General features: G+C 50.3%; 3 protein-coding genes across 11 annotated transcripts in view; 2 read left to right on the forward strand and 1 right to left on the reverse strand.

Moving 5' to 3' along the window:
- TBC1D16 (TBC1 domain family member 16) overlaps positions 1-8,249 on the reverse strand; it is a 25,686-nt gene extending 17,437 nt beyond the window's left edge. For 4 of the 8 annotated variants that reach the window (XM_031598928.2, XM_031598927.2, XM_031598922.2 and 1 more), the window contains exons 1-3: positions 7,943-8,155; positions 3,570-3,805; positions 1,950-2,568 (exon numbers count right to left, since the gene is read on the reverse strand). In XM_031598928.2, the coding sequence (XP_031454788.2) occupies positions 1,950-2,568; positions 3,570-3,747 (797 nt within the window). In that variant the 5' untranslated portion in view covers positions 3,748-3,805; positions 7,943-8,155. The other 4 variants (XM_090121840.1, XM_090121836.1, XM_090121838.1 and 1 more) reach the window with 4 other exon arrangements.
- Positions 8,243-19,545, forward strand: CCDC40 (coiled-coil domain 40 molecular ruler complex subunit). Its single transcript, XM_031598920.2, has 18 exons — positions 8,243-8,365; positions 9,092-9,263; positions 9,421-9,578; positions 10,069-10,152; positions 10,241-10,460; positions 10,706-10,863; positions 11,770-11,892; positions 12,261-12,382; positions 13,120-13,363; positions 13,473-13,655; positions 14,459-14,704; positions 15,430-15,643; positions 16,184-16,353; positions 16,672-16,763; positions 17,284-17,404; positions 17,874-18,062; positions 18,480-18,638; positions 19,172-19,545. The coding sequence occupies exons 2-18, from the start codon at positions 9,122-9,124 to the stop codon at positions 19,415-19,417; spliced, it is 2,871 nt and encodes a 956-aa protein (XP_031454780.2). The 5' UTR covers positions 8,243-8,365; positions 9,092-9,121; the 3' UTR covers positions 19,418-19,545.
- A 188-nt stretch (positions 19,546-19,733) lies between these two features.
- Positions 19,734-25,200, forward strand: GAA (alpha glucosidase). 2 transcript variants are annotated; one of them, XM_031598921.2, is made up of 19 exons: positions 19,734-20,120; positions 20,195-20,340; positions 20,437-20,602; positions 20,680-20,776; positions 20,844-20,963; positions 21,048-21,166; positions 21,239-21,370; positions 21,960-22,070; positions 22,212-22,325; positions 22,416-22,500; positions 22,577-22,694; positions 22,856-22,989; positions 23,076-23,227; positions 23,313-23,461; positions 23,541-23,682; positions 23,867-23,965; positions 24,067-24,231; positions 24,429-24,581; positions 24,652-25,200. In XM_031598921.2, exons 1-19 carry the CDS (start codon positions 19,752-19,754, stop codon positions 24,709-24,711), a joined length of 2,631 nt encoding a protein of 876 aa, XP_031454781.2. In that variant the 5' UTR covers positions 19,734-19,751; the 3' UTR covers positions 24,712-25,200. The 2 variants fall into 2 exon arrangements, with proteins under 2 accessions (XP_031454781.2, XP_089977960.1); XM_090121834.1 differs by lacking the exons at positions 24,429-24,581; positions 24,652-25,200 and having other exon boundaries at positions 23,552-23,682; positions 24,067-24,203.
- Positions 25,201-25,363: the final 163 nt, after the last annotated feature.

The raw sequence follows: 25,363 nt of genomic DNA on the forward strand, positions 1-25,363 counted from the left end.
AAGGGGGGAAAAAGAAAGGGGGGAAAAAGAAAGGGGGGAAAAAGAAAGGGGGGAAAAAGAAAGGGGGGAAAAAGAAAGGGGGGAAAAAGAAAGGGGGGAAAAAGAAAGGGGGAAAAATCAACTGTCTTTTCTATCACAGGTCAGTGATAGAAATGGTACATAATGCAACAAACCTCTTTGCTGCAGCCATTGGACTCTGAGAACACAGACGTTATCACTAAAAAGGAGTGAAATAAATACAAGTTTCCTAAAGTTTGTTCCAGACAGCAACCCGACTGGTGATCACTTACTAAAACTCAGGTTGCAATACTTAAAAAATGAAGTGCACTTTATTTTTATAGTGACAGAAGCAGCTCAAGCATGCTCAGCATCACATGCTGCTTCCAGGAATAAAATTACATCTCCGAAGCAAACTAAGGTGCTGGTGGCAATAGAGTTCAGATGTGCTTTTTTTGCAATAAGTCAAATTAATTGCAACGTTCTCTGAAAGCACGTGCAGCTGAAGGCCCAAACAGTAGCCCAGCACTGGAGGAAAACCTCACTTGGGAAAGCACACCTTGGAACCAGCAAAAGTGAAACTGCAAACCCTATTTCACGGAGTCAGCCTTTAGAATGGAAGAAGGAAAAGTCAGCTGTCAGAAGCTGTATTTAACTCATTCAAAGACCTCTCCAAGCTTTCAAGGTATGTCTTATAGCATTCATCTAGTTCCCAAAGCCCTCTCATGGTGCACAGCTGTCAACAGGAGATGAGCATGCAGAGAGCTGTAAGAGCTCTCTCTTTCCAATTTTCTCTTTTCTCTCTCTCATTCAGTGCTGTTTGGAAACCTCATCCCAGCCTGAGCAGCCTCACAAGGCTGCCCTGCAGGGAGCAGGGTGTTGGGGGGGGGACAGAGAGCACTGCCCTGCAGCACCAAGCTCCCCAGGCTCACACTTAATGACCGCACGCCGCTAAGATCTGCACCAAACATGAGGCCAATACAAATGTCTGACACCACCACCCTTATGTATTCAAAAAAAAAATATTCAGAAAGAGTTAAACCACTTAAAACGCTTCCTTCCATAAACTTGTTCTTACTGGTATTCTCTGGGTTTGAGATTAGACCATGAAATACAGAGGCCAAATCTTTCTGAGCGTCAAGTCTCCGCGCAGTCCATGCTTTGCTGACACACACAAAGTAGAACTTGTTTTTCCTAATTTCAGGTGTAGTTTCAAGTTCATCTGTATCCTTAAAATCAGCCCTGGGGTGCTTCATGAACACACCTCTCCTCTGCGTGACGGAATCGAGTGATACAGCATGGAGACTGCAGAGCAGAGAGCCAGAAGCACCGTGGATCAATGTAGGAAGTGATCAGGTGCACAGTGATAAACCCTTGCTTTGCCAGGGGGGCCCTCTTCCCCCACAGAATTGACTACAGATGCCATTGAGAAGCACTGATCTTTGGATGCACCAGTGCTGACTGTATTAAACATTTCAGAATTCATGTTTCTGCCCTATCACGACCTTGTTGTCAGCAAAGCAGCCTTCCTGTCCCTGCAGCACCTTGCCCAGAAGCCAGGCTCGCAGGACGCCAGCCAGACTCTTTGATGTGGCTTTGTACCAGCAGCTAGCACAGCACAGCAGAGCCAGCAAGACCCACAGAAGACCTTCCCACTTCAGTAATGCTGCTCCCAGGCTTCCAGACAGCTCAGCCGAGAGGCCCACACGTGCACAGCCCTGCACGATGGACAAGGCCACAGTTCAACGAGCAGGGGCAGGACTGGCCAACAAGCAATTTCCTGTGAATTACACAGGTGTCATAATCAAGGGGAAATTAAAGCAAGTCTGGAGCCAGACAGGATATTCAGCTCAATGTCACTGTTGAGCTTCTCGATTTCCCTCCACATCCCCAAGCTCAGCAGCCAGCAACCCAGCAATTCACCCAAGAACTGGAGAAATGGATGCACTCACCTGGTTTCGTTATCCAGAAATACAGAACTACTGCTTTTCACAAGGGCTTCGCTAATGGGAGAGAGGCAGAACGGGGAAGAGAAGGCATCAGAATCAGAGTCGAAAGTACTGTCCCTGCTCACATCATCAGCAAACAGCTCCAGGGAGCCCTCGTCCTCCCCTGGCTCTGGCCTGCAGTCCAGCCCTTCCTCCACCGACAGCTCTGACCTGTTCTGCTCATCCTGAGAGCTGATTGTCGACAGGATTCCTGAGTCGCTGCGGGCAGGCTGCGGGGACTGGTGGGCACCATCTGCTGCCACACAGCTCTGGGGCAGCTTCTCCCCATCCAAAGAAGGGGAACTGATGTAAGCCCCGTCCTTCACGAGCTGAGACACAGTCAAGATGTCTTCCTTCAGGACCACTGGCCCTTTTGGCTCGGTGGGAGAAGCCTGCTGGGCAGTGCCAAATCCCTGAGCGTGGCGGCCTCGTTTGCGGGGAGCTTTGCGGACTGGGGAGCTCTCGGGAGTGACGTAACGCAGGGCTTCTTCATCCTGCCTCTGGATGCGTGAGTTTGGGACCCAGGCGAGGATGAGAGTGGTGCCGAGCAGCTCATCCTTCTCCATGTACAGGCACAAATAGCCTATGGGAGAGCAAAGCAGCAGTCGGTTACAACACAGCTTCACTCTTAGGAAAGTGCCTAAGGCAGAAACTTGCCCTTCCTCATCGCCTCCCCTCTTCACCACCACTGCACAAGGGCAAAGCAACTGCTTTTTGTCATCAGGAGAGAATTGTGGAGTTCTCAGCATCACTCAGTATTCACAAATAATTTCAGGTCTGCACATGGCTTCTGAATACTCTGAATTCCCTCTGGCTTAAGTGAAGACAGGAATTGCATACAATGCTTTCAACTTCCTGGCTGGATTACTTATCAAGAGTAAATTCTGAAATATGTTGCCACATGAAAAACTTTCACTGTTTGTTAGTTAAACAATGTCAAGTGCCAGCTGAATATTTCTTCTTTTTAAGAATATTTACCTTAGTATAGCCAAAGGGCTACAATTCTCACGGAAAGCCAATAGAAGAGTCACACATATGAAAGGGGAAGTATGGGTCAATGTTCACAAAATAATCAGTTTTGTGAAGTTAAGCCAGTAGCCACAGTTCTCTTTGATGAAAACATGAAAGAGCATAGTAACAGCTGAGAATAAAGGGATAGGGGCAGTATTTATCTTCATTTATGCCAGTACATGAAGCCACAATCAGGTTTTATTTTCCCTCTACCAAGGGGTTGGTGAGGCCACTCTAGCAATAACAGTTACAGGATGATACTTGGCTTCGCTGAACCATACACATTTAAAAGAACATCAGAAGTTCCTGCCCTCAAATGACAACTGTTCATCTTCTGGGAATACAAAAGGATGTACACTGAAACAGGTAGATCTATGCTACCAGAAGAAGAAACGTTGTCAATTTTTCCTATTAAAAGAACAGCTGATAGATCAGCTTGTGGATGGCTTTCCTTGGTGCCTTGAAGCCTGCCTTGCCTTGTGCCCCACTGGTGTGCAGATGCTGACAGGAACAAACTCCCCAGGAACAGGAGAGGGTAAAAAGGGTGAGTGAGCAATGCCTGCAGCCCCTCACCTGGGTGGTGCTCCCCGATGCCCTGCAGCAGCTCAGGTGGGTGGACGCAGACATTGTTCTTGGAGTAGATAATCTCCCCATCGAGAATGGAAGATGAAGTGCTGCTGCCACCAGGATTCAGGGTCAGGAGGTCAGAAGCTTTAGAGGAGGCACGTCGGAGGAGTCGCCCCAGAGACATCGCCGAGGAAATGTTTCCATTATCTGTCAGCTTTAATCAGGAGCCAAATTCAGAAGATCTGTCAAGAAGGAGGAAAGAACAGTGTTAGAACAAACACAAGGGCAGTGCAGCACACGCCTATGGCTGCCTGAGAAGGAAGAGGTCTCCCATCAACTGCTGCTCATGCAAGAGCCTCCAAGTGCTCTGGATCCTTAATGCCCCCTATGTGGGTTAAGCACGCTGAAGCACGTAATTCGGGGATGTTTCTCTCTGCAATGAAGGAATATGGAGTCAGTAAAAAACAAAACAAAAAGACCTTTGGTAGTTAGCAAGTTTTTTCAGAGAGAAGTGACATCCCACAGGCAGCCCAACAGAACTCAGCGCAGAGCAGGCACTACTGCCACCACTGCCTGCAGCTGGAACACACAGCACTGCAGCATGGCAGCTGCTGTTCCACCAAAGGGACACGAGGAGAGGAGACGCCTACTTCTGTTCCTCTGTATTTACACGGCCTCACTTTACAGGAGCGGGTTGGCCCGACCCAGCAGCACCATGCATTGCCACAGGGCTGGGTGCAGGTGCAGCACTTGTTGCTCGCCCTGTGGTCTGCAGAGCACACAGAGGGGCAGCCAGGAGGAAGAAAAGCAGACAGGCTCAGGTTTGTGCTGTCGGAGGCACTGCGTGCAGGGAGTACGTAGGGGTGTAAAGCAAGTGCAGTTTAACATGGAATTGCTCTGATTTCTTGAAATGTGGTTCTAATGCTACCTCTGGATAAATGAGGAAGCAAGGAGGCTGAGAGGGCAAACAGAAAGCAGAACTTCCCCAAGAGCAGAGTGAAAGCTGCTGGGAAGGAAAACAGCAGTCCCAGCTCAGAGTGATTTTTACATGTGATGGCAAATGAATCCATCAAGTAGTTAATGGTGCCTTCATTAAAGGGCAAGCTATTGGTTTAACTGGCAATTGCTGCATTTATCAGCTTGAATCAGCTTTTGTTCACTGGGACTTGGAGAAGCCTCAGCCCTGCCATACACTGAGCCCAACAGGCTCTACGTTGTATCTTGGAGGAAGTCAATTGCTTGAAGATATCTACAGAGGAAGCCACCCCTCCTCTTGCTGCACCCTGCAAGAATACAACCAGTGAGCTCTGCTGCAGTTTCTCCTCCTCGCCACTGCGTTCCAGCACAGTGCTGAGAGTCCAAAGCAGTGATGTGGAGCAACCTGTGCAGCATCACTGATCCTGAGCTTCCACCACACCCACAGGGGCTCATCTGTCTAAAAAGGCAAAGCCTGTATAAGCAAAGACAGAATGTTTGATCGAGGTGGTTGCAGCTGTTGACCAGGGAATGCTTCCTTGAAAAACATTGCTACTACAGACAACAGATGGAGATGCACCTATGAAACACGAGCTTATGTTATGGATGCCCCAGTGCAGCTCCCTAGGGGCTCTCAGGATGCAGGAAGAGGTACAGGACTTCTCTGCCAAGAGAAGCAGCATTTAATTAGCTTTTACCTGGCATAGTGAGAACAAAGCAACAAGTAAAGATCTAAATTCCTTCTGCTTTTCAGCTTTTTTTTTTTTTTTCAGCATCTTTAAGGGAAGTATCACTTTGATCTGCAGAGCATCTGTTGCTTCAGCATTGCCTTGATGTGCAGGTGGAAGGCATGGGAGGTACATGCATACATGAGCAGGTTGTGAAGAAGAAATAAAAATGCCAGGAGGTCCAAAACATAACATCCTGCCAACATGGAAACAGCTTGTGAATCTGCCCCTGTTCCCCAAAGGGCAGCAGCTCAAGCAACACAAACCAGCAGTACCAGAAGTACCAAATCCACAGGGTTTGCTCCATTCTGAGCCCTTTCCTACATGGGACAATGTCCTGGGGCCTGTGGGAAGTGGTGCTGCCAATGCCCTGGGCAGGGGCTGGGGGAGGCAGCAGGACCCTGTCCCACAGCTGAGTCGGCACAGAATCCGCACCATTAAAAATGTACTTTTCATACTTTCTATTTATCCCCCAGATCTGAAGGGATTCTTTCCAACGTGGTAAAGCCAGCCCAGCTCTCTGGAATCTGAAGCACCAAATTAGCTGATAAGCTCTTGTTGAGTGCCAACATTTATTAAGCGCACAGACATTTTTCCTCTCCCACACATTAACTGCCATCTCTAAAAACCTTCGCTGCAGCTCCTGAGCTGCCCTCAGCACCTCAGCTGCTGCTTCCAGGCAGTGGCATCTCCAACAGCGCTGGCTGCCCGCCTCCCCTGGAAGTGCCCTTCCCCTTCTCATAAACAACAAGATCCTGTTTGGCTTGGCAGATTGCACTCTCACCTTGGCGGTGGCTGTCGGACCAAATGTCGCTGCCTCCAGTTGCACAAGATCCCTGTCTGCTGGAAAAGGAAGGCAAGGTGGGCTCCAGCACGTTGCCACAGACCCTGCAGCCACCCGTGGGGCATCTCCCACCAACATGCTTGGCCCAGGGGCACTCAGTGATGTGATGCAGCCTATGGCCACGCTGCCAGCGCTCCGGGCCTGACAGCAGATCTTATGGCTCTAAGGGCAAACATTCTGTACGAGTGTAATCACTTCACAAGCAAAATAAGCCAAATGATGGGGCTCTTGAAGGGAAACACGAGGCTCACAGCACGCCTGTGCATAAAGGAGAAATGAGAGCTGTAAAAATCAGCATCAAATTTGAGCATGAAACGCCGTAAGAAAGAAAACCACAACACGTTTTTTTTTTTCTTTTTCTGCCTTAATATCTTGAAATTGATTTTGCAGATTAAAGGAAGAGTCACTGCACAGTGGAGTTCTCAAGCCCAGCAGGAGTTACTGCTTCCTCCTGCTCCTCTTGGGCAGAGCAATCGCTCCATCTGCACTCTGGGCTCTGGATGGCAGAGCACAGGGACACAGAGCCAGGTATCGACCTTCCCTTTGTACTAAGAAAAATAATAGCTATCCAACCCACTAGCTATTAGCTAGGGCTATTTAAGATGACCGAGCAAAATCAAGGGGAAAAAAAAAGTTTACCACGGGGAGCCATTCTAAAGTCACTCCATTTTGCAGGGAGAATGATGTAGGTCACCAAATGCTTTTCCTTTCCGACCTGCAGGTGCAGCAGCAGCAGGCAGGGCACAGAGCAAAGAAAGGAATGACAGCAGCCACAATGAGGGCTGGGATCCAATGCAGCGCATGCATCCTGGCTGCTCCCATGCAGCAGGTTGCACTGAGATGAGAGGTAAAGAAGGGACAGCAGGCTGCACGCTGCAAGTTTGTGACTCAGAGATAAAAAGGGAAACGAAATGCCATCATCGACGCCTGCTGGCTGCTCCCAGCCACACCTGCTCAGGCATAAAAAAAGCAAACACAACGCTTACACGCCTCCAGCCCTAAAAGTCAAACGGCAGCACGAAGCGATTTGCGCCTCACGCCCCTCAGTCCCAAGATTAACCGTCATTTCACGTTACTTAAGGGAAGCGTTGGTGCGGTAGACAACATTTTTATCGGCACAGTCCTGCAGCCGCTGCCCTGTGACTCTCACGGTGCCGATGCCCAAAGCACAGCTGAAGAAAGCCCCGAGTCTGTGGCCAAACAGATCACAGACTCACCGAGCAGCCCCAGAGATGCGCCCATGCCGTCCAGCAGGACCTGCCAGCAGCCCACAGGGCAGGGCAGCAGCTGGCACGGATTGTCCAGCTTCAGCCGAGCGATCACCAGGATGAAAGCAAGTCCTGCAGCCTCACAGGAGGCTGGAAGAGGCAGCAGCAAGCCGGGCATCCTTCCTCTGAGCTGTCAGCAACAGCCAGTCCTCCCGTTCATCCCGTTCTCTCTTCAGAGACCTCTCATAGTTCTGTCACCGGCCGCATCCATCGGGACGGCCGAGCGCCTCGCACGGCAACGCAGCGCTGGGGGGTTGGGGGTGGGGAGCCCCGATAACGGCAGAGGACCGACCTCTGGGACACGGGGGGGGAGGGGCAGTTCGGGAGGGACGGACAGACGGACTGGGGGGTGGGGAGGGAGCAGCGAGGAGGGGAGAAACAAAGAGCGGGGGGCGCGCGTGCTGCTGCCGGCACCGGGCTGGAGCTGTGCCTCATGGGCCCGGAACCACGGCCCGCCGAGCGCCCCTGGGCTGCTACCGACAGACCGACCGACCGACAGACAGACCGACGAACTTCCCCCCGCCCCGGGGAGCGCAGCCCCGCCCCGCCCCGTTCGCCCCGTACCCACGGGCGCCGTGCGGGGCTGCCGCCTCCTCCTCCTCTTCTTCCTCCTCCTCCTCCTCGTCGTCGCTCCGCGCGGCCCCGAGCTGTGCCCGCCCCGCCCCGCCTCACAGCTCCCGGTAACCGCCTCCGTGCCGGCGGGGAGCTGCGGAGAAGGACGAAAAGGCCCCGCCCCGCTCCTTTCCGCCTCGCCCCGCCCGCTCCGGCCCCGTTATCCCGGTACCTGTGCCCGCAGCGGGGCCGGGGGGCAGCGCTGGTCTGAGGCGGCGCGGCCCGTTCCCCCCCCCACTCCGCGGGGTGAGGTGGTGCGGTCCGAGCCCCCACCGCCCGCACCCCCCCATAGCGGGGCGAGGTGGTCGGGTCCGTCTGTCACGTGACCGGCTGTTGACGCGTCGCCTGGCAACGACAAGATGGCGGCGGCGGCGGGTGAGTGCGGGCTGCGGCCCGGCCCGGCCCCGCTGTTCTGCTTCTCGCACGGCTGCTGTGGGCATATCAGAAAGCAATTCACCCGAAAAAGAGAGTTATCCCAAAGACAGTTCCTTAGGTGCACGGCGATGTAGGGTGTGATGGTGTTTTTTGAGGTTTGCCTGTGGTAACAGCTCTTTCCTTGTCAGGACTGTATGGTGTGTGAAGCTGGGGTACAGCCGGGTGCCTCTGAAAAGAGGCGATTTTATTGCTGCAACCACAAAACTACAGGAGGGAGAAGAGATTTGATTGAGCATGGGGGAAGTTCTTCACTATGAGAGCAGTGAGGTGCTGGAACAGCTGCCTAGAAAGGCTGTGGATGCCCCGTCCATCCCTGGAGGTGTTCAGGGCCAGGTTGGATGGGCCCTGGGCTGCTATCAGATATGGAGGTTGGCAGCCCTGCCTGTGGCAGCGGGATTGGAGCTTGATCCTTCCAACCCAAGCCATTCTTTGCACAAAAAGGCTCCGATGAAATGGGAGATGTTTCTTTCTAGTGCCCAATCTCTGCAAACGTTTCTTTTTATCAGAAGTGGTGCTGCTTTGCCAGTATATCTGTGAGCTAATGATGGAACAGGATTCTCTTGCTTATCCTTCGTATTGTCCATATCTCATATTGACAAAAATAAGCAGGTTTTTAGGGGCAGTCAGATTGCAAAGTTGATTCAGTTGGTGATTTTCATATTTTAGGAAAAATCTCCTGAAGCTTTCTCAGACAAAATGGAATTTGATGGTAGCCCTCCTGAACTGGCAGAGATGGAGCAGCCAGAAACAGAGAGTGAGAACCCTTCCCATATGGCTGCAGGAAGTTCTGTGCAGGCACCTGCATTTTCAGGGGAGTTGAACAGCTCCACAGAGCCAGGTATCATCCCGTTCCTTATTGACACTACAGTAGGTGATACCATCTCACATACAAAATATCCAGCTTTCTCTTTTTCTGGTGATTGTGAATCCAACTTTAGACATAACACTACGAAATGTAAGTGTTGTGTTTTTTTCTTTTTTCCCTTTCTGTTCAGAATCTGCCTTGGAGCAGTTTAATCAGCTTGCTAGTGAGCATGGTGACCAAAAATGGGAACAGGAACACCAGCAGGTTGGAGCTGAGCAAAATGAAACAAGTGGAAGAAGTAACAAAGCAGCAGAAGAAACACAGCTTGTTGTCTTGGATCCAGAACATGTGAGAAATCTCCAAACCTTGCTTTTTGCTATTGCTTGTATTTGCAGCTATATAGAATGTATGAGGCAAATTCTAAGCAGTGGTTTAGCTGTATGCTTAAAAATGATGTTTAAAAATAGGTTCTACAAAAGTACTGACTGACTCCTGAATGTCTATTCTCACTATTAAAATCAGATTCAAACGTGAGCAATACTGTGGGCATATTGGCTACTGTTTAGTACTCCTGAGTACTTGATACAAGAGGGAGTGGATGGGCTCTCAGATATAGCTCTCCTGATGTTTCTGACTTTCAGATATTCTTAGTTGCTGTTTTCTGTTGTGAGTGAACTCCCACTGTATAACCTGTTGCAGTGAGTGTAGCTAAATAGGAATCCAAGCCTCCATGGTAGAGAACACAATGTTCTATTCAGTAGCAGCAGTAGTATTAAGGTTCCTTCATCATTTATTTATACAAGTGTGTTAAAATTATCACCATCACGCTTTTTTACAGCCTCTGATGAGAAGATTCCAGACTGCCCTCAAGAATTACCTTACTAAGCAGATGGAAAAAGTGGATCTAGAGCTTCGAGAACTGGTAGATAAGAGGATTTTGTTGCCTTCTCACAGCACCCTGTCCCTGTGCAAGTTGAAGGCAGAGAATCAATTTCCTCTTGTATTTGCAGAGGACGGCGACAAAGAAGAGCAATGAACAGAGAGAAGAGCTTGGGGTGATTCTTTATGGTGCACAGCAGCAGCTGGCCCATCTGCAGCTGGAGCTGGAGAAGAGCCACAGCCGTCGTTCTCAGGCAGCCACAGCGCGTCGGCAGCTGGAAGAGGAACTGGAGGGCCTCAGGCTGACTTACCAGAAAGTGTGTCAGAACACGGATGATGAACGCAGGAAAGGTGACTGAGGCAGTCCTTGTGCTATTTCCCTAATTCAAATGACTTTGAATCCAAATCGAGTAGTGGATTTCAGAATACAGTAAAATTTACGTGGAATGATGCGCTCACTGGGGAGTTTCATAGGTACTCCTAGTTCTTAGGAGCATCCGTGTGGCAGCTTCTTCTAGTCTTCCTATTTTATTTGTGCTTAAAGTGTGTCCTTCAAACGTAGTTCTCAGTAAATATTCTTTTTCCCACCTCCTCAGTTTCTGCAATGCAGACTGAAGCAGAAAACTTGGCCTCACGTCTCTTGCACATGCAAAATATGGATGAGGAGATGCATCATAATATCTTACTGATGAAGCAGTCGACAAAGAAGGCTGAAGCAGAGAAGATTCAGGCTGAGGTGGAAAAGAAAAAACAGGTATCAAGTAAAACTGTCTGCCTTTAGATAAATAAAGATGGATAACAGTGATGAATCTTGGAGGAGGTGCTGCCTTGTCAGAAGAAAGGCTGTAATGACAAATGTGGAAAGTGCATGGGGACTTCATTCCAAAAGAATTGGAAAAAAAAATCCCAAAAACAAATCAACCAAACAAAACAAACACACACAACACACACAAAAATCCACGCCACAAAAAACAAGTGTTTCTAAAAAGGAAGGAAAAGCCACCACAAAGATAGTGGTATGTACTGCCCAAAGGTTTTCTGCAGTTCTTATGATAGTAAATCGCTCTTCAAGAAAGCAAAGGAGGATGGGGACAGAAAGGTAGTGAAGAAGTGTCCTTGTTCAAGCTTTAAAGATTATTCTGAGTCACAGTGAGGTTCAAAGGGAAAATTGAACTTTGGAAATGAGCAAGCCTGTTGGTGTGCTGGAGCTCCCTCTGCTGCCTTCTGCTTGCAGCAGGACACACACTGATGATTTTTAATGCAGGATTGTACACAAACAGTTGAAGTAGACTGGATTTAGATGTTTTCTAACAAAGCATTTTACATCATAAATTATTAAGATTCTGAATGGTGAGGTGTCATAATATAACCTAAACTGACAGGAAGAAATGTTAATTCAAGATCCAAAGTATTGATTTACTAATGTGAATAATAAAGAAAAGATAACAAAATCAGCAAAAAAGGGCTCTTTCTTTTGAAAGTTCTCTTCTGCACCTGTGGCAGTCATTCATACCTGAACAGAGATGTTCAGTAAGAATCAACTCTAATCCATTTGGCCATTCAATCTTGATACTAGGCTATCTTGTTCTTGTTGAGTATGTAGTTGGTGAAGACTGAGACTGCATTACTCATCCTGAACTGCTTGATTCTGACTCTTTAGGATCTTCTAGTGGAACGCTTAACAAGAAAAGCCTATGAACTACAAGAACAGATTGCTCTGTTTGAAGCTCAGTTTGTGGCCCAGGCAGAGGACACCAAAGTAACTCGACAAGCAGTGAGTGAGGTAGGAAGTGCACTTTTTTTCTTTTTTCTTCCGGTTAACATTTCCGCCTGGCGTGACTGACTCCTTAGGCTCATGCTCATGTGATAGGTACAGTGCAGGCCACAGTTTTATAGTCTGTTCCTGTTTGCTGACATGAAGATATTTCTTGCCTTTGTTCTTAAGAATTGTCTGTAAATCACTTCTTAGCCCGCTTCCTCAGCACTTTTTCTTGAAGACCTATAACTTTTCTGTGCAATAAATCAGAGGCTTTAACTGAAGCTGTTTCTGCCTGGTATATTATGTCAAGAAAAAGGCACTGCATTGCAAAGTATATTTGGTTTCTCAACCCAGTAAAGGTTCAGCCTGTCTACACGTTCTCTCTTCCCTAGGCCTGTATGGAGGTGCAGGCTATTAACATGGAGAAGAAGCGATTGATGAACCACTGGACTAACAGCTTAGCTGGACTGAAGCAAAGAGATGAGGCCTATATTGCTGCACAGGAGCTGCTGAGGTATGGCATCTGAGAAATGCTCCGGGAAAGGCCTCAAATAATTTGGAGAGCAGAGATTCTAAAAGGGGCAGTGTGTCTTCTGTCAAGTCTGTTACTGCGTGAGCAGAATATGTTAGACAAAGCAAGCCTACTGCTCTGAAGTATGTAGTAGTAAGGTTATTGGCTAAGAAGTACATTTCTTTGTTACTATGTTTTGATCCACAACGCAATTCTCTCTCCAAGTGTGATGTTTTGTTTTCTTTTGTTTCAAGCTGTACAGCATTTCTTTTATTTGAATTTTATTCCTTCTAAAAGTCCCTTTAGTTTTGCAACATCCCTCAGTCTAAAGAGAAACAAATCCTTCCTGATCTTTATATCATTTTTGGTTAAGATTTTGTGATGCCTTTAGAAGACTTTGGGAAAACTGTCTTATTGTTGCCAAATGAAGCATTTGATGGATTTGGAGATAAAACTTGACTGATTCTCTGACAGCAAGAACAAAAAAATGTTTTTGAATGGTAACATCCTGGTAAGAATGGAAAAGAATGGCAGTAGAGGAAATGAAAGATTTTTCTACATGCATTTCCCTTTAAATCATAATATCTCTGTCCATCTTTTGGGAACTCTGCACACTGCACTAGATTTCCTTATAAAGATGGTCATTTGTTGCTGCAGTAGTGTGTTTGAAAGAGCAGTTTTAGATGATTGTTCAACACAAGTCAACCTATGTGAGGTTTTTCATCTTCTTTGCCACTCAGCAAGTACAGACATGACCTCAAGTCCATAGAAACAAACATCCATGGCTATAGAAAGTCAATCAGGAAGGAGGAGGAGAAAAATGAGATGCTTGTCACTATACTGAACCGTTCATCTAATGATGCCAACACTACAAAGAAACTGATTGCCCAGTGCCTTTTAAAGCAGGAGGCCTTGAAGCTTGAATCTGGCACCTATACTCACATTCTCGAGGAGACACAGCAGGCTATCAACAGGACCAAGATGGTGAGAGGAGTCACTGGGAAGAAGAACACTTTTGAATTGTGCATAAAGATTTAATCTCCTTTCTCCAGACAGTTGTAGTGATCCTCTTTGTGTCTTCCCTACCTTTTAGGATCAAGCTGCTCGTCTAAATGAGTTGTTATCCATTAGTAAAGATATAGAGAAAGTAACTGAAGCCAAAGAGAAGATAGAGACTGAGATCATGGCAAAGCTGCAGGACCAGATGATGTCCAACAAAGCAGAAAAGCACTTCTCACAACTGGTTGCAAAACTTCATCAGAGAAAAACAGATCTGGTATAGTATGTTCTCCGTTTGTGAGTGAAACAAGCCACAGTCATCGCCTAGAGCAATGTCTTGCAAGTGTGTTTTGGCAGTATCTTTGCTTCTTCAGCTCCACAACTGAAGCTTTGTTGAGTTTTTGACCCCAGTTTTGCTCATCCAATGACACATAACCTTTACTTAAAAAAAAAAAATAAAAAAAATGAGGCAGTATGACGAATAACACTATGAAATGTTACATGTTCTTAGATCTTGGAAGAAGTCAGACATCTGGATATTCTGCATTAACTCCTATTAGTGTCTGTGTTGCACAGTAAAATGCAGAGACAGTGGGCTTGGAAAAGACCAAACTGTAACTCTGTGTGGTGCAGGATGGACAAAAGTAGCAGGCATGTTCTCGAAAGCTGCATTCATAACTCAAACAACAGACATAGCCACTCTTTCTGGTTACTGTAGATGTTGTTAAGTGAGAAATGCATTTGGAGAAGGTACAGTATGTCCTACTACTGTTAGCCAAGTATCTAGAGACATCTGGGCTGGGAATACAGAAGCAATCAGCATGGTCTCTTTGGGTTTAGGGATGTTTACACTTCTTAATGTTTTTCAACAACCTTATGGCAGAGGTAAATACTGATATCTCCTGTTAATGGTTGGGTAAACAAAGGTACAGTCATGGTATGTAACTTGCTTACAGCTTGTAGCACAGACCTGGGTGTAGAATCTAAATTCCCTAGTTCCTGTTCTTTGCTAAACGGGCATTATAAATCAGTGAATTAATTGCAGCTGGTGATACTAACTTGTCTTCTGTCTACTACTAGGAGCTGCATTTTTCCAAGGTTGAAAACGATATGAGCCAGGTTATCCTGAACACAACTCACACTAACGGCAGGCTGACGGTCCTCCAAAAAACACTGTGTGAGCTGGACAAGGAAATAAAAAACATCCATGATCTAATTAGTCGTAGTGAAAGTGAGATCTCAAAGTGCAACCTCCTGATTGAGAATAAGCAAGGGGTCATCAGGCAGTACAACCAGAAGCTGGAGGCACTTCTTTCTCAGCAAGGGGTTCGTATGTTTGATTTTGATCCCGATTTGATCTTATTCTTTGTGTTGGCTGCAGATGTCCTTGATAAATGTAATTGTGTGAGTGTTGCATTGTTAAAACTTCCAGGCATCATTATGGTAATTCAAAAGCAACTAGTTAATGTGACTGCTTCTATTTGTCAATCAGTGCTTAATGCATGCAAAGAGGAACTGAAAGTAGGGAATTGTTGTGCAAGGAGGGTGTGCCTAGTGCAGAATTCAGCACAGAGTTGTCTGTACCTGAAGAAAATGTTGAATGACATCAATGCTCTGGGAGTAAATAAGGTAAGTATAAAATCTAGAGGCTAGTATAAAATCTAGAAAGATCAACAAGAGGAGAATGGACAGTGCCTTAATTTAATTGAGAGTTGGCTCTGTTTGGATGATACCCAGATATGTTCTTGGCACTGAAGTTCGTCGTGGATACCAATGTAAGAATTAATACTGTGGCATATGCTTTGTAAACTTCTGAATCTCCAGCTGTGCCTATTAGCACTTAGGTGGCCCTCTCACTACGGAACCTGAGGACCTTGCAGGTTTCTGTTGCATTTATGAGGTCATACACTCCTATTAGAGCCATTCAACTCATGGGAAACAGAAGCAGGGAGTTAGGCATTGCAGCAGCTGAACTGCCTTCTGCAATGGTGCTATAAACAAGTTCTCCAGAAACTTCCATCTGATTGATCCCAAACCTTGCCCTCGTACAGGGGCAAGAATTGGGACCATTGGAAATTGAGATCAACAAGCTGACCAAGGAGATAGAAGAATGTAATTCTGAGGTGATGATGCTGCAGAAGTACTGGCTCAATCTGCAGAGAGAGCTGCTCAAGCTCACCCATGAGCAGGAGGACCAGCTCACCTCCTTGGACACATTAAAGAAACAGATCACAATAATGCAGCAGAAGAAAGTGCGCACTGAAAGTAAGTAATTCCCCAACTCTTCCCTAAAATATTTGGCCTCGAGCAGAGGTAAAAAAGGGAGAAAATGCTCACAGGCTCTGTGTTAGTCCTTCACCAAAGAATGCCCTCAGTGCTCACATATGTGTGCAAGCAGTAATGCCCGTGGCCCTGTGCTGCACTGTGGGGCTAAGAGCCAGGCACCTCCTGCTGTTTTGTTTGTTATATTTCCTATAATGATCAATCTGCTGCCTTAACTGAAACAGTTCAACCCAAAGTGACCACGTCATGAATTCCATGCCTTTATCCAAAGCTTGCAGATAGTTGGCAGGCAAATGTTCCCACAGGTGATAGCAGTTTCCTAAACCAGCTCTTTTTCACAGCAGCAGTCTATTGAAAGCTTCATCTGAGTTTTGAGCTGTGTGGAAAAATGTTTTGGCTGGGTGTGTGGCACTCAGATGGCTCCACGTGCAGGGCTGTTTACTGTAACAGCAAATTGGTATGACTTGGTTGTACTCAACCCAGTGCTCACAGGAATTTTATATTTCTTCTGTTCACCCATAGATGAAATCCAGCAGGAAGTAAAAGAGCAGAAAGACCTTGAACGTCACATGAAGAGCATATCCAATGACTTGATAAAGCTGAATGTGTTGATCAACAAGAATAACACCAGCTTCACAGAGCTGCAGCATGGCAACATTATCACAGAGAACGAGTTCGTACGCTCTCTCAAGGTACAGAAGCTCCCATGGTACGGTCAGACTGGGCTTTTGAGAGATCTGTACAGCAGGTGGCCCAGAGAAAAATAGCTCTGTGCTACAAAACAGTATGGCTAGGTGGAAATTACATAGTTTTGCACAGAAAGAGCATCAATTTCTTTACTGTTTAAGGATGATGGTTCTTTATCACATGGCAGAAACTCGTCAGGTATGCCACTCTTGGAGCATAAGATGTAACAACCAAAAGGGATACACAGATCTCTGATAAACAGTGATGCTGTGAATCTTTCTCAGTCTGACAAATTTGTATTGTTTTACCATTCCCAAATCCAGGCAGCAGAAAAGGAATCAATTGAGATGCAGGAGAAGCACAGCCAATTGACTGAGGAGAAGGAAAGACTCTTAAACAGCCTGGTGGAAGCAGAGTAGGTACCAGAGAGTTTCTTGCTTAATGCCACAGTCTTTTTTCTCCAGTCACCAAACTCAACCAGCACCTGTAATTGTGCCTCTGTCTTTCTGGGAGAAGATGAAAGGAGTTTAATGAATTTTTGGAATGGAGAAACTGAAAGGTGCATTAGCTGTCCCTGGAACCAGCAAGAGCTGAGATGATATTGGTTTTAATGATCCCAGCATACTTGTTCTGGATGTCACAATGATCTGTTATTAACCTAAAGCCAGTGTGCTGTCCTGGGCAATTAATTGTGCTCCATCAGTCCTGTCAGTCTGGGCTTGCTTGTTTTCAGTCATCATGACAGCTTATAAATTGTGGAGCTTCCTGTCTGACTTCATGCTGTGCTGTTGCTGCCACTTTACATGTCTTGTGTGCAAACTTTTAGGTTGTTCTGTGTTCAGAATCAGCCTCAGCAGCGTGCTGCCACTGCTACACAAAGAGAGCATTCTCTCTGTCGTTTACAAAGGCCCTCCTTTCCCTTTTTGTCACTAAAGGCATCAAATCATGCTGTGGGAGAAAAAGATCCAGCTGACAAAAGAGATGCGCTCAGCAGTGGATTCTGAGAGAGGACAAGGAGAAATCCGAGCCATGAGAGCAGAGATTCACAGAATGCAGGTGAGCCATTGTATGCTGCAGCAGAATTTAGAAATACCTGTTTTCTTTTTCTTTAATGAAATAAATCATCTTAGTTTGTGACTCCAATAAGCAAAGAAATGTCGATTACTAATACCGCCTCATCTTAATTACTGGTTCCAGAAGTATTCCAGTGACGCAGCTCTTCCTTTCATTCCCAAGATATTTCTGCTCTTCTGCTTTTGCTATTGCTAATAATATTCAGTAAAACATTCTGACAACTGCTTTGGACATGTTGATACAGAGCTGGTAACTAAGGCAGTCCTTTGCCTTCCAGAACTACACAGGGCAAACTAGGTTTTGATTTAGAACAAAATTTGGCTTGCAAAGGCTTATGTGTCACATAGATCTGATTTATGTTGATGAGATGTGCCACGCAGAAGACTTCAATTAGGTACCATTTGTAACCATTTGTTATTTTTGTTCTACTTTATATTTTGACAAATGGCAGGTCCGCTACAGCCAGCTGATGAAGCAGCAGGAGAAGATGATTCGTGACATGGAGGCATCTGTTTCTCGTAGAGAGGCCATAGCAATTCGTGGGGAAGGTCAGAACAAAACAGATAAGAAACGTATCACCAGGAGTGACTTCTGTCGTAAGAAAGAGGAGCTGAGAAAGAAAATTGCTGAAACCCAGAAGGTGAGCAAGCAAAGCAGTGCTGCACAAGTTGACACAGCCAGCCTTTTGCCTTGTAATTAGCACTAATGTGTGCTTAGCACAGGTGCATGGGATGGCAGTACACAGACTCAGGCCTGGCCCTGCACAGAGGGCAAGCTTTGGGAACTCATTTTAAACAGCTGAAAACCTTTGAAGATAGTAGACTTGCTGGTGGGGCAGCGTGAGAAACAAAAATGTCCTTCACTCAGTGTAATCGCTGCTCAGCAGTAACTAAAACATCAGTATGTAATCAGTGTTATTTTCATCCTAAATCCAAAACTGTGCTGCCTGCTGTGAAGAAAACAAACTCTGTCAGCCCCAAACTGTGGTGCTGGGAGTGTGGCTGAACTCCAGAACCAGAATCCATAGTCTGCCATTTTCTTCTCTTCCACTTACTAGAATGCTCAAGACTGCAACAAAATTATCCTGGAGCTGGAGAGTACCCAGGCATCCCTTAGTGCCAGCCTGTTGGAAAAGCAACAAGAAATGTGCATGCTGCAGACTGAGTCCCATGGCCTCGATTCACACACGGAATGTCTTCGGTACAAAAAGCGATGGGTGAGTGGGACCTGCTGCCTCCTTGTGCTGCCAGCTCCTCGTCTCACCATCATGAGTTGACACGCTTGATGTTAGCAGCACTTTGAGTTAACTAAGTTTGTTTTGGAGACAGTCCTAAACTGATGCTATAGGTGTGCTCTTGGTGAGGTAGCATTCACCTGGAACCATCAGCCTGCAGCATTTTCCTTGGAAACACTGCATAAAACTGTATGGGTCAGGGGGAGAACACTAATTTGAGAGCCAGCTTAAGGTCTTGAATAGCATCTTGTGAAATTTTAAGCTTGTCAAACCTCGTCCCTGCAACGACCCCAGCATATCCTTGTATGCACGGGTATTTCTGTGGTTTATGGAATGGTGTGATGTCACTGCATATCTGCAACACTCAATATGAAGATGCACCTTCCTCCTTAAGAACCCCTTCTATTCCAAAGTGCAATGGTGACACTACTTCTGTGCCTTGAATGGGTGTTGTGTTGTTTTCTTTGATGCATGCAGCCCGCTATCAAAGCAATTTCTGTTGCTGTTTTTCTTAGAACCTTTTGGAAATCGTGGCCTATCAGACACGCCAGAAGCATCTGCAAGCGCTGAAGGAAGGGAAGTACACCCCCCTGTGCAGCTCCGAGCAGACCTGCAGAAACGAGCAGCAAAAACTGCAGGAGCGGCTCCGTGCTGTCAGTGCCATTGTCCGCCGGGTGCAGCAGGAGCAGCCGCAGCACAGCCCGGCCCTGCAGTGGCTCGGGGAGTGCCTGGAATCCGGGCTGCGCTCGCAGGAAGCCTGATAGATGTGAGCCTAGGTGTGGGCAGTGCAACCAAAGCCGAGAGGTGGATAGGTTTTATAAAGAAATATTTAAAAAAAAAGAAAAGAAGAAAGAGATGCAAATCCTCATTAAAGACGTGCTCTTGCAAAGCGTGTTTCGTTTATTTTTCTTCATCCGTTTCGTGTCTTATTTTCCGACACGGGTTCATCATTCCGCGCATTCAGGCGGCGCACAGCCCCGGCGCTCCGGTGCGGAGCGGAGCGGTGCGGAGCTGCGGTGCCTCGTTGGGAGCGGGAGGCGGCGCCGCGCACACCGGGAAGGGAAAGCGGAGCCCGGAAGGAGCCGAGCCGAGGCCATGGCGGGGCGGCGGGCGGTGCTGCTGGCGCTGCTGCTTCGCTCGCTCCCCTCCGCCCGCAGCTCCGCGGACTCCGCCTGCGCGGTGCCCCCGGACGAGCGCTTCGACTGCGGCCCCGAGCGGCTGCTGGCGCGGTCGGGCTGCGAGACGCGGGGCTGCTGCTACGCTCCGTCCGGCCCCGGCGACGGCGGCCCGCCCTGGTGCTTCTTCCCCCGCGGCTACCGCAGCTACCGGGCGGACAACGTGACGGCCACGGCCGGCGGCTACGCGGCCCGGCTCCGCCGCGTGGTGCCCAGCTTCCTGCCCGCGGACGTGGGCACGTTGCGGCTGGACGTGGCGCTGGAGACCGAGAGCCGCCTGCGCTTCACGGTGCGCCCGGTGCTGCCCCATCCCCCCCTTCCTCCCCGTTCCGCCGGCCCCGCTGAGCCCCTTTTTCCCCGCAGCTCCGCGATCCGGCGCGGCGGCGCTACGAGGTGCCCATGGCCGCACCGCGAGTGAGCGTCCGTGCGACCGACGCGCTGTATGGGGTGCAGCTCCGCCAGGACCCGTTCGGCATCGTCGTGTTCCGGCAGCCCGGCGGGCAGGTCCTGTAAGTGCAGGTCCTATAAGTGCAGGTCCTGTAAGTGCCGAGCTCCGGTCCTGCCCCGTGCCGTGCCTTGGCTGCACTCCCCGCTCCTCCCCGCAGGCTCAATACCAGCGTCGCTCCGCTGTTCTTTGCGGACCAGTTCCTGCAGATCTCCACCTCTCTGCCCTCCCGTTTCATTTCTGGGCTGGGGGAGCGCCTGACTCCTCTCATCCTCGACACGGCCTGGACCAAGGTCACACTGTGGAACCGGGACATGGCACCCGCGGTACGGATGGGGCCGGGGGGTGATGGGGTTGGCGAGGGGTGGGCGGGCACTGGGGTCTCACCTGAGCTCTGCTCCAGCCCCAGGTCAACCTCTATGGTTCCCACCCCTTCTACCTGGTGCTGGAGGACGGTGGCTCTGCACATGGTGTCTTCCTGCTGAACAGCAATGCCATGGGTGAGTGCTGCCAGGTGCATGGCCACACCGGGACTGACCCTGCACTAACCACTACCTGCACCCCCAGATGTGCTCCTGCAGCCCAGCCCAGCCCTGACCTGGCGCACAACAGGAGGCATCCTGGATTTCTATGTCTTCTTGGGCCCCGACCCCCAGAATGTGGTGCGGCAGTACCTGGATGTCGTTGGTAGGATGGCACGGCATGGCAGTGGGGTTCGGGTGCTCACAGCATGTCACCACCCCTGCTAGCAGCCGCCCTCCTACCCTGCAGGATTCCCCTTCATGCCCCCATACTGGGCCTTGGGCTTCCATCTGTGCCGCTGGGGTTATTCCTCCACTGCCACCACCCGGCAGGCTGCAGCCAACATGTCAGCTGGGCGCTTCCCCCTGGTAGGTGGCAGTGGGTGTGGGGTGGCTGTGAGCACCGTGTGGGGCTGCTCCTCACTGAGCAGTGCCCTGCAGGATGTGCAGTGGAACGACCTGGATTACATGGATGCAAAGAGGGACTTTACCTACAACAAGGAAACCTTCAGGGATTACCCCGACATGGTGCACGACTTCCATCAACGTGGCCTGCACTACGTCATGATTGTGGTGAGGGACGTGGCCTGCTCACCTCTTTGGTTGAGTCCTACGAGGCTTTGGTTTGGTGGCAGTCTGGGGTTTATTCATACTTTTATGATAAATCACGAGATGGGGTGGATGATTCTTAGTAGCTCTTGATCAGTGCTCAATTGAACCCAGTGACTCAGTGATGCTGCACTCAGCTTTGGGTCCCTCACCACAAGAAAGACACGGAAGCCTTGCAGTGTGTCCAGAGAGGGATAGGGGACCTGTGAGGGTCTGGAGCACGACTATTATGGGTTGGTATTAGGAAACTTTTGTTCTCCAAAAGAGCAGTGATGCATTGGCACAGCTGCTCAGGGGAGTGGGGGCTTACCAGCCCTGGAGGTGTTCCAGAATCGTGGAGATGTGACACTTGGGGACATGGTCAATGGGATGGGTTAGGGCTGAGTTTGGGGATCTTAGAGATCTTTTCCAACCTTAATTACTCTGTGATTCTAATCACCGTGGCCACATCCTCGCCCTCTGCTCTCCTGGGTTTTGCAGAATCCCATACAGGAGTGGGGCTGGGAGCCGTTCCTTGTCCTTGCTGGTGATGCTCCAGCTTTGTGCCCTGCAGGATCCTGGCATCAGCAGCTCGGGGTCACCTGGATCCTATCGGCCCTACGACGATGGACTGAAGCGAGGAGTGTTCATTCGCAACGCCACGGGGCAGCCACTTATTGGGAAGGTGTGAGGGGCACAGCCCCGTCCTGGAGTGTGGGGGCTGTGTGGGGGCTATGGGGAGTGACAAGAAGGAGGGGACCCTCGGGGGCCCCGAAGGATGCCAGGGATGGGAATGGGGTTCTGCCCATCACTGCCCTTCCTGCAGGTGTGGCCAGGCCCCACGGCTTTCCCAGACTTCACCAACCCTGAGACGCACGAGTGGTGGCACGACGTGGTGAAGGACTTCCACCAGCAGGTGCCATTCGATGGCATGTGGATTGTGAGTGGCCAATGCAACTCCCCAGCTCCTTCCCCACCTTCCCCGCTCCCCACTTCCCCAGCAGTGAGGGTTCCTTTTTGCCTTCCCCAGGACATGAACGAGCCGTCCAACTTTGTGGAGGGCTCCCAGGACGGCTGCCCTGACAGCAGCCTGGAGAAGCCCCCATACGTGCCAGGTGAGCAGCGCTGGGGGTGCTGCCGTGGGCAGTGCTCTGTTGGCAGCCCCCAGCTCACCCTCACCTCTCTGTACAGGTGTGTTTGGGGGCCGCCTGCAGGCGGGCACCATCTGTGCCTCCAGCCAGCAGCACCTGTCCTCTCATTACAACCTGCACAACCTGTACGGGCTGACCGAGGCCATCGCCTCCCACAAGTAAGCGTCAGCCCGCTGCGTGGGAGCTGGAGATGCTGGTGCCATTGGGGTGGAAATGTGGGCTCGGATTTGGTTGGGGATGCAGGGAACAGGAGGAGGGTTGGTTTGCAGCACAGCTGCTGTGCCCCCAGCACAGGGCTCAGCCTGGTCCCTCCCTGCAGCGCATTGCTCAGGGTGCGGGGCACGCGGCCCTTCGTCATCTCGCGCTCCACGTTTGCGGGACACGGCCGTTATGCAGGGCACTGGACGGGGGATGTGGAGAGCAGCTGGGAGCAGCTGGCCCGCTCCGTGCCAGGTGGGCTGCGGGGCCGCGTCCCCTTCTTCCCTTTGGGGCTGTGCAGCCATCCGTGTGCCTCTGCGCCATCACTGTGCGTCCTGCAGAGGTGCTGCTCTTCAACCTCCTCGGGGTTCCGCTGGTGGGTGCTGACATCTGTGGCTTTGCGGGGGACACATCCGAGGAGCTGTGCGTGCGCTGGACCCAGCTGGGCGCTTTCTACCCCTTCATGAGGAACCACAACGACCATGGGAACCGGGTGAGCATGGGGCTGAGGGCCGTGTGTCCCCATCCATCACCGCATGCGCACATCCATGCACTGCCTGAGCTCCCGCTTCTCACAGCCACAGGAGCCCTATGCCTTTGGCCTGGCTGCACAGGATGCCATGAGGAGGGCCCTCCGCCTCCGCTACTCCCTCCTGCCCCACCTTTACACCCTCTTCCACCGGGCACACGTGGCTGGGGACACGGTGGCACGGCCGCTGTTCCTTGAGTGAGTGCCGGGTGCTGGGCATGGGGCAGTGGGTGCGGGATGGGCTCTGCTGTGGTGCTGCTCCTTCACTCCTCCCCAGGTTCCCCAAAGATCCCAACACGTGGAGCGTGGACCGCCAGCTGCTGTGGGGTGCAGGGCTGCTGATCACGCCGGTGCTGGAGCAGGGACAGACCAAAGTCAGTGGCTATTTCCCAGCTGGGACGTGGTACAGCTTCGCAGGGGTAAGTGCTGGCTGTGGGATGGTGTGTGTCTTCCTCCATCTCACCCCAACATATGACCTGTGAGCTGTCCCCAGAGCTGTGACACTTCATCCCTCATGGCAGTCTGAGGGCTGTGATGCTCTGCTGGGATCCCCTTGGATGTGCTGATCCCTAGGATGCAGCCTTTCTTCTTTTTCTTGTTTAGGACTCGACCATCCACAGCAAAGGGCAGTGGATCCTTTTAGCAGCCCCCCTGGACACCATTAACGTGCACATCCGAGCAGGGCACATCCTGCCCCTGCAGGTGAGCTCTTTCCGTGTGACACCCCATTGACAATGGGACCCAGCCACTCCATGGCTGTTATAGGGTTGGGGCAGAGCCTGGGTCTGACCCTGTGTCCCCAGGAGCCAGGACTGAACACAGTTGAGTCCCGCAAGAAGGGGATGACCGTGGTGGTGGCCTTGACGCCGGATGGCTTCGCCCGTGGAGAGCTGTACTGGGACGATGGGGAGAGCTGGCAGAGCTTCGAGAAGGGGGACTGCACTGAGATCCTCTTCCTGGCTGCACGCGTGAGCATGGGAGGGGGCTGGGAGTTGGAGGGGGGCACTGGCGCACCCACATCATACTGAGGTCCCCAGGGTGAGCCCTGCCATCACTGCATCCCCTCGAGCTGCTCGCAATGCGGTGCCAGCAGTGCTGGCTGGGGCAAGGAGCGGGTGCCTGGGGGGGCCCTGGGGACATTGGGTGACATTCCCTGTCTCCACAGGGTGCTGTGCTCAGCCAGATCTTGCGGGCAAGCGGCCACCTGGATGGGATCCTCCTGGAGGCCGTCACCGTGCTGGGTGTCCCCACTGCTCCACAGCGAGTCCTGGCCAATGGCATCCCTGTGGAGGACTTCTCATACCGCAGTGACACACAGGTGAGTGCTGCTCTTCCTGGGGGAGCCCCGGGCCCATGGGATGGGGCTGACTCTGCTTTTGCCTCCCCAGGTGCTGCGTGTCTCCGTGTTGCTGCCGATGTGGGAGCAGTTTGTGGTCGCTTGGACCTGAACAATTGATTGTCCTGGGTGCCACTGTGCCATTGTGCTTTGAATCCGTCCATCCCTTCTGGAGCAGTGCTGCCTCTTGCCCGTGTATTGTAGGTGCTGTGCCTGAGCCTGGCATACTCGTGCTGAAATGAACTCATGGGAGGTGTAAGAATGGGGCTGACACAAGCAGGCCTGCAGAACTTGAGGGGATGGGGAAAATTGACAGAATGGGGAAAAAAAAGACCCAAGTGCCTTCTGAGACAGCAACCTGTCTGTGTGAGAAATCTGGCACCTGTCAGGGACTGTGGGGATTCTCCTGGTTGTGATTTTGGGATGGACGTGGGAGAGTCCCTTCTGCACACTGGACTGTGGTGGTCGGTGTGTGCTGGCTGTGGGATGCAGTCTGGAGCTCTTCCACGAGGGCTGGGAGTGGGGTGGGGGCCTGGGGAGAAATGCTGTGAATAAAGAGTGGTTGTTTGCTCCCAGCAGTTGGTGTTGCTGTAGCCATTGGGCGCAGTCTCAGCCTGTCCTACCATCAGATCTCAGCCCTCCCCTTGGTTGGGACACCTTGGCTCCATCCATTTGGAACTCAGGAGCTGTGCTGAGCTGTGGGGTTTAATCACAGCCCAGCCCCACAAAGAATAGGTGGCTGCCCCATGGATGAGACCATATCC

This window comes from Phasianus colchicus, chromosome 20, assembly GCF_987193195.1.
Source record: "Phasianus colchicus chromosome 20, bPhaCol1.hap1.1, whole genome shotgun sequence".
Lineage (NCBI taxonomy): Eukaryota > Metazoa > Chordata > Aves > Galliformes > Phasianidae > Phasianus > Phasianus colchicus.